The 8,335-nt window shown below is 35.2% G+C and overlaps 1 protein-coding gene and 2 long non-coding RNA genes across 8 annotated transcripts; 1 reads left to right on the forward strand and 2 right to left on the reverse strand.

Annotated features, from left to right (window-relative positions):
- Window positions 1-3,980, reverse strand: LOC128881830 (uncharacterized). Its single transcript, XR_008458191.1, has 2 exons — window positions 3,839-3,980; window positions 1-714 (listed from the first exon to the last, which is right to left on the reverse strand). It is a non-coding gene; the product is annotated as an uncharacterized LOC128881830 (long non-coding RNA).
- On the forward strand, window positions 1,421-4,202 carry LOC128881828 (muscle-specific protein 20). Its single transcript, XM_054133194.1, has 4 exons — window positions 1,421-1,582; window positions 2,194-2,405; window positions 2,482-2,602; window positions 3,871-4,202. Exons 1-4 carry the CDS (start codon window positions 1,553-1,555, stop codon window positions 4,060-4,062), a joined length of 555 nt encoding a protein of 184 aa, XP_053989169.1. The 5' UTR covers window positions 1,421-1,552; the 3' UTR covers window positions 4,063-4,202.
- A 125-nt stretch (window positions 4,203-4,327) lies between these two features.
- Window positions 4,328-8,335, reverse strand: LOC128881829 (uncharacterized). Of its 6 annotated transcripts, none has more exons than XR_008458186.1 (6): window positions 8,157-8,335; window positions 7,372-7,400; window positions 7,192-7,299; window positions 5,590-5,642; window positions 5,393-5,513; window positions 4,328-5,194 (listed from the first exon to the last, which is right to left on the reverse strand). It is a non-coding gene; the product is annotated as an uncharacterized LOC128881829 (long non-coding RNA). The 6 variants fall into 6 exon arrangements; XR_008458189.1 differs by having other exon boundaries at window positions 4,328-4,754; window positions 4,867-5,513; XR_008458188.1 differs by having other exon boundaries at window positions 5,393-5,517.

Below are 8,335 nucleotides of genomic sequence, written 5' to 3' on the forward strand. Positions count from 1 at the left end.
TGTTATTTAAATACTCCTTTAATATGTAAATAGTAAAATATATAATGTAAAACGAAAACGAAAAAATGTAATTAGTAAATAGTAAATATATAATGTATGTATAATAAGTAAATGTTATTTAAATACTCTTTTAATATGTAAATAGTAAATATATAATGTAAAACGAAAACGAAAAAATGTAATTAGTAAATAGTAAATATATAATGTATGTATAATAAGTAAATGTTATTTAAATACTCTTTTAATACGTTCGATTGGTATATCGTGGAAGGTAAGAAGTCATATTAGAAGAGTATTCGTTCGAGTATTCATCGCTTAACATTTAAATAAATGTACATTACGTACTCGTAAATAAGGCTACGTTATTTAAAAATTCCCCGAGCGAAAAATATTCCGTTCGAAAAGAACACGGTTGCTAATATTAAAGAAATACATTTTGTTGTGTATTGGCCATTCCCTCAGCCCCAGTTTCCGTCGGTTGGTCGTGAATTGAAGGAGGTCGTGTAATAATAACTTGGCCTATTTAGATGGTGGTTATTTCAAGAAAACGAAAAAAACCTATGGCTGTTCGTGCAGTCGTATTTCCTGTCGACTCTCGCTTTTCGAATATCTGTGGCGACAGTTGCAGCGACGAGAACGTTAATTCCCGATGGTAAACAACATGGCGGCTTCGTTGGGCGAAGCTGCAGACGGGGATTCCAAAAACCGTCTTCCCTGAAACATTATAATTAATTGATGTAATCGATTATAGATTAACGAATGGAGACTAATTGAATGGATACATTCGTTTTGTTCTCGAATAAACGCACTTCGAAACACATGTTATGTATTATTTTATTATATATGTGTAATAATCAAGTATGTAACAATATTTAAGTGTGACGTGCAAACACATGATTCAGTAATGCTCCTGCTGCTGCTGCTGCTGATGGTGATGATCTTGCATATACTTTTACATATATTTCCCTTAATTTCCAAAGATCTTGAAGCCCTGCAAGTATCGGATTACTATGCACGTAGTTTACAGAACCAATTTCCAACACAATAAATCAAGAATAATTATTTCTAGACACTATCAACCATCTATTCAACTAAAACATATACAATAATACAGAGTGACTGGAAATAAAATTGAATAAATGTATATTACTAACGTAAAGTTTAGAAAAGTAAGCTCGAGTTTAGCAGGAGTCTACCAAAGATCAAACGTAGACCTCTAGGAATCTCTTTAAATCTGTTTGATAGGCCACACATGGAACGTTCCACGGCTTGGTGTGTTTGCCAGCCGCGATTTTGGAAATCCTACGTGTTGCCACCCTGTCCAAGTGAATAAGTCGCTAATATTAGAACCGTGGAAACCACGCACACATGATGCCCGGTCTTTTTTTGACGTACGCCACCGCCACAGTGGTGAAACACGCCAGCACCCATCCGTGTTGGACGATTTCCTACGCGGCGTGGGTCGTATTCCCGCCAACCTGCTGGTATAAGAGGGGCCAAGTATCAGCCGGAGCACTTCAGTCCACTCAGAGGAACACCACACAGTACAAGGATGGCTCTCGAACGTCAAGTGCGCGCCAAGGTACGCCAAAGAACCTGAGGACTTCCATGGGACAGTTAGACTTCAGTGCAGGATCATTCATAACGGATTTTTCCTCTTCGTCTCCACTCCCAGTTCGGTGTCAAATATCAGTGTGGCCAAGTAACTGCCAATTGTCGCTCAGGAGTGGGTTCAAAGTGCTTTCGTTGGTGTCGAATGGAGATAAAGTATACATTTCAAGGTTTCTTGGTCTGCGAAGCCTCTTGACCAAAGCTTCCATACTTGCCAAGCTTTTAGAATTCAGACTTCCGCTCTGAATTCACTAGGGACAATTATACCAGACTTCTGATTTTACACCATGATACATTTCAAGGTTTCTTGATCTGCGAAGCCTCTTGACCGAAGCTCACAGATTTTCCAAGCATCCACAGTTTAGATTTCCACACTGATTTTACACTATGAGTCGATTATGCCTCTTGACATTGCATCACAAATCTGATAATCACTCCATGCTCGTAATGGGGAATTTTCTGTCCACCTCTTCCTGTATCCGCAACACCTTCGGGATGGAATATGCCCCCTCGGACCAAAGGTTGATAGACCAAGGCACTAAGAGCAATATGATTGCACCGCTAATTTCTCTGTTTTCACAGATTGCGGCGAAACGCAATCCAGAGATGGAGAAGGAGGCCCAAGAATGGATCGAGAGCATTCTTGGGAAGAAGTTCCCCCCTGGTGAGCTGTTCGAGGACGTGCTCAAGGATGGCCAGGTGCTGTGCCATCTCATGAACAAGATCCAGCCTGGATCTATCCCCAAAATCAACTCCTCCGGTGGTCAGTTCAAAATGATGGAGAACATTAACACGTAAGAATAAACGTTCACCTTTACACCACCTACACGTCTTCGAATAGAGACTTTTCAATCTTTCCTTCTCTCTCAGGTTCCAGAAGGCTCTGAAAGACTATGGGGTGGACGACGTCGATGTCTTCCAAACGGTGGACTTGTGGGAGAAGAAAGACATAGCTCAGGTGGTCACCACTCTGTTCGCTCTTGGACGCACGGTACGTTTCAATCAGAATATCCCATTTATACTAAATATATACCATATAAATAATCTATCTAAATTATAATTGCTCGACAAAGCTAGCTCCTTTATTAATGTCACGTCACCTATATATTGGGTGCTTTCCATTAAAGAACTAGGAAAATTCATTCTGAATGCTTTGACTCCTTATACGTATAAATGGATGGAGGACCCTATTCCTTTCTACGATACTTTGGAAATATGATCATTAACCCTTTGACTTTAGACGATTTTTCCTGGTAATTCTAAGAGGCGTAGAGGTTTTAAAAAAGTACCGCCTTATAGAGAATCACAAAAACGAAATTTGTTTATATTTACAGTTTATTCGTACCAGTGATGGGCAAAACCCTAGGCTTCGAATAAATCTGAAGTTTGCCAATATGTTTGTCTCGTTTCTTCTGTTGAACATTTTCCAAAGAAGGAAACGAGAGAAACACATCTGCAAACTTCAGATTTATTCGAAGTCTAGGGTTTTGCCCATCACTGATTCATACGACGTTTAGTTTCCAACTCTTTTCAATTTTTATTTTCGAAACTAAGCGTTCTTATGAACAAACTACATGTAAAGAAGTTTCGTCTCGTCGTCCCTTGTAAGCTGACATTTTTTAAAAATTGCTTCAACGAATACAAAACATTCCTCTGAGCTGATTTCTGGTGGTAGTAAATGTACACTATTCGCAAAGGATTAACACCTGTAAATTGAACGAGAAACATTACGTTTGTCTTATCGGTCCTCCTTCAATTAGAAAACTAATTACCGAGATAATACTGCGAAATTTATCTTGATCGAATAAGGGTGACCGAGAACTCCTTATACATGGCTGGAACTCTGCACTGATACAATGAAATAGGCACAGTGGGATTACAAGAATATATTGGATCTATTGATCTTGAAGAGTCTGGCAGTCAACGTGATATATAAGAGCAATAACAATAAAATACCAAATTAATAATAATTAGGTCGTCCCATAAGTTCGTGCCGAAGACTGTGTCGAAATTTAATAAAAAACCACAGATATTTTCTAGTAACAGTATAATGACTATATGAGAGAGGTGAGAAACTATTGTGAAATGAGACAGATTATCTTTTCTTGTGACACTTAAGAGTATGTTTAACATGTTAATTTGAGAAATAGAAGTATAAATGGCACAAACTTTTAGGACGATCTAATAAATTCCACCAAAGTCCAAGCCTCCACATGGCAGATCTCACCTCGATTCTCTACATTACTGTCCTTTCCACAGACGTACAAGCACCCCGAGTGGAAGGGCCCCTATCTGGGACCTAAACCGTCAGAGGAATGCAAACGTGAGTTCACAGAGGAGCAACTGCGTGCTGGGGAGTCTGTCATCGGCTTGCAGGCAGGTTCCAACAAGGGTGCGACCCAGGCTGGCCAGAGCATCGGTGCCACCCGCAAGATCCTCCTTGGAAAGTAGACGACCTTGGCCTTCTCCCTATTTAGACCACAAAATTTGTACTTTGCATCCACATGTGTATATGTGTATATATATATATATGTATTATGTATTTATTTTATATTTTGTAATTGAACGATAATATATATATTTATTATTTACACCGAATTTCTTGGATCTCGACCACACATACCTCTCCCCAAAAACTTTTGGAATGCTTCAGCCGTGGCCTGATTAGATGCTGACAAACAGGTGGACTCTGGGTAAAAATATGAATGCGATGCAACCCCAGCCAGACAGTAACAACAAAATTTTACGAATCTTGGCAGTGTTAATAGAAACTAGAGAAAATAAAGGGTTGTGTGTTGTATGTTTTGTTTGTATGTCGAGCAATTTGTGAGACCGTTCGAATATTTGGGAGAATAAGAATTTAGGTTAGGGTTGAGCGTTCGGGCACGTGGCCTAATTTGAGCATAACAGGTGTTACCAGGTGTTACTCGAAAGGTTCCCGATTGAAATTGCCCTACCATTTCTCAAAGAAATTTTATTTATATAGAAATTTATATTTTTATAGAAATAAAGCTTAGAAAGGCACTATTCTAAATAAATTCAATTTTATGTACTAAAACACATCGCACAAAATGCCTGTTCTTAATTAAATCCCTTAATTAAATCCCATTCTACAATACTTTTGGAAATATGACCATGAACACCTGCAAATCGAAGGGGTAATATTAATAAATCCACTGTGCAATTTTATTTTAGCAAATATTTCTGTGAAACTTATAGTTTCGAAGATATCTGAGGTGGGAAGACTGCACTAACTTTTCAATTGATTATTTATGATCATTCTTCATAATTATTTACATTATGATTCCTTTTATAATTGATTATTTTGTGATCACCTTTCTTGAATCAGCTTGTTTCTCAAATGCCTTTTTCAAGATTTAAACTAAAACGAAATTTCAATATTAATTACTCAAAAAAATCAATCAATACTTAAAAGGCCTGGAACACCACTCTTTAGAATTTCGAGTATGAATCAAAGCGGTGTAAGAAGAAAAGAGAATGAAGACGTCAGGATTTTGGCAGTGCGTGGACGTTGGCTTAGAAATTCAGAATATTGTGCACACGACGGGTGGATAAAATTAGCCTGGAAGAAATGAAGATACGTAAACTGTTACTCAAAGGCTACAAACAACGATAAAAATACCGAGGCCGCCTATGAAAACCGCTGTTTCACTCTAAATCAAACGAGACATTCCTCAAAAACCAAATCCTACTCAAACTTGACTTGAAAACATATTAATACGGACAGGCAGGTGAGAATTTATTAAAAGCATCGTATTACCTTGTTGGAATGGCTTGCAAGAGTCTCTTGCTGTTGGATTCGCATATTTTAATGGTAACGTAACTCCACTTGTTCACCCTTCAACTCTAACAGCTCTTGTGATCCTCACTTATCATCCAAACTTCCTTGAATAAACGTTTGATACGTTATAAAAATCGAATTTATACAGTATTTAAGTAAATATAACAATTACTGACCGAAGGAAAATTTGGCAATCAACATGAATACTGGAGTCACTGTTCGATGATAGCTAGAACGAATAAAAAATACTTCAATTTTGTGTTTCATGGTCAGACAGAAAGGACAAGGAAAGAATCAAGGACAGAAAGAAATGACACGGTTTGTGCAAACTATACTGCTCGTGGATCATCCATGTTATTTGTAGATCCAAAAATGATTATTTACTGCCAACAGTGAAACGTGCTTGGTAGATAGCTGCATGGACAGTTTAATTCACGGAATTTTGATGATGAAGTACCGTGCATCATTGATGTACACCAAGGTACACCAAAATACTTCAGTTATTTGTCATATATTATGAATACTCCTGAAGGTAACATCATAATGGATGCAGCAGACTATTTCAATCAAACACTAGTTTAGTTGGAATCAGATGTTCAAATTATGAAAACAAATTGACAGTCAAGCAGCCTGATAAATCGAGGAATAAGAATAGAAATTAATCAGATACAAAATAATCCAAAGCACAATTGGACACGTTTGACCGGCATGAAAAGTTGGATTGATTAATTAATTTTTATTACTGTCATAAGTGTGGTCAAATTTAGAGATAAATTGAGGTAAGTATGTATATTGTGATTTCCTTTAGAATTGTTTATACTGTGATTATTCATTAAAATTATTTACATTCGTGATTCCTAATGTAATCCATTATTTTGTGATAACATGTTGCAATGTTTCACATTGTGATTCCTTTTCAATTGATTACTCGTGATCACTCTTCATAATTCTTTACATTATGATTCCTTTTATAATTGATTACTTTGTGATTATTCATTATAATGATTTACATTGTGATTCTTCTTAAAATTGATTATATTGTGATCATCTTTTCTAAATATTTACATTGTGATCCTTTCTATATTCAACACTTTCATTATTATAAAATTAGAATCTTTAAATTTAATACAAAAAATTAATCGTATGATTAATTTAGAATTGTTGTAATAATATGGCACAGAATAACGTTACAACTAGCAACAATATGGAAAAGAAAATTTCAATTTCAGAGCTATTAATAAAGGACTATTAAACAACAAATATGCTTCATTTTATTTTTGTATCATTCTACTGGTTTGCAAATTATTATCATATGCAATTTGGGAATCTTTCCAAATGCAAACAGCTTTATCAAACGAGTGATTGTTCACCTAAAAATGATCCAAGACGGTTCGTGTTACAATCCTAAATACATGTGTCTAAACAAATTTGTCAACGGTTTAACATTAAACTTCAATTTTATTATAAATGTAAAATTGTAAGCTATGGAAAATAATGTAGTGGTAAAATTGGACTTTGGGTTCCATTATGTTGGACGCAAATTTAATATAATTAAATATAACGTAACAATAAATGTAAGTGAGTTTCCAACAACTTCTTATATAAATTTAACGTGTTTCGTTACGTTTAATGTAAATTTAATATAATTAAATATAATGTAATAACAAATTTAATATAACGTCAGTCCAAGTAAACGTTTAAACAAAATTTTTGTTCAATGGTTTGCATCTCAACTGCAACGAGTTTACCATGCTATGGTTATTTGAAAGCTTGCTTACCATTCAGTCGAAGACAGTGGCGCCACTTACGAATTCTAAGTTCAGCGAGTTATTGTCCGAGTTTCGTTCCTTCGACGAGATTCGTATGCACGAGAGAAGACGGCACCACTATGTCAAAAATATTTGAAATTTACTCGCAGGCAATAAAGAAGGTCACTTCTAAGTTCACTTTTCAATTACCTAGAATTTTCTCAACATGTCTAGAAATACTGTAATAATTAAAAGATCATTTGTTACAAGTGTATAATTTAAATATTCATTGTAAATTATATTACGTTAACTCCATTGATTCAGGAAATATTTATTCAGGTATCTATATACGTTTTCTACGTATTATAATATTGTATTAATCGATAAAATATTTATTTGTTTATCCTTAAAATTTTGTGTATTATTCCAAGTTCATTTATTAATTTTATGTATCTCGAAATATTATAATAATATTTGGAAGGCCATCTATTATGAATATATATATATATATATATATATTACATATATATTTTAAATCATATATATATTAATTTTCATTATTTACGAAATGTATATCCACATAAACCTTTCACGAATTATGTGATTCATTTTCAAGTATTTGTTTACATATGCTTTCCATATATTATAATATTAACCGATAAACTATATATTTATTTGTTTATCTTTATAAATTCTTGTAATATTCCAAGTTCATTTTTTTAAGTTTATCCAAACAATCCTTCCCCCCAAACAAAATGAAACAAAGTTCAGCGACCTATTAATTCACCTGCGGTATGTATCTTTGTTGGATCGCTGATTTTTAAACGAGGTAACAAAAATAATCGAAGACGCTCGTGTGGGTCGAGATGATTTATCGTGCTTTCCTGACACGTTCGTTTAATAAAATAAAATAAAGTAAAAATAAAGTAAGGCTAGGAAACCGCGGTACTCAGGAATAGACATGATCGAGGTAGTCGTTCTCATTTCATACATACTTGGCGTGCGAACCAACTGTGCCTTTTGATATGGCGCCAGCTGTGGGGGTTTTAATTAAACCCTTTTCCTCGATTTCACAAAAATAAGGTGTTAACGCAGACGTTTCTTAAAGGGATTCCTCTGATTAGAGGGAGAAAACCGATCGATTCCAATTTAGTCATCGTCAATCAGCTTGGTG

The sequence above is a fragment of the Hylaeus volcanicus genome, chromosome 9 (assembly GCF_026283585.1).
Source record: "Hylaeus volcanicus isolate JK05 chromosome 9, UHH_iyHylVolc1.0_haploid, whole genome shotgun sequence".
Classification (NCBI taxonomy): domain Eukaryota; kingdom Metazoa; phylum Arthropoda; class Insecta; order Hymenoptera; family Colletidae; genus Hylaeus; species Hylaeus volcanicus.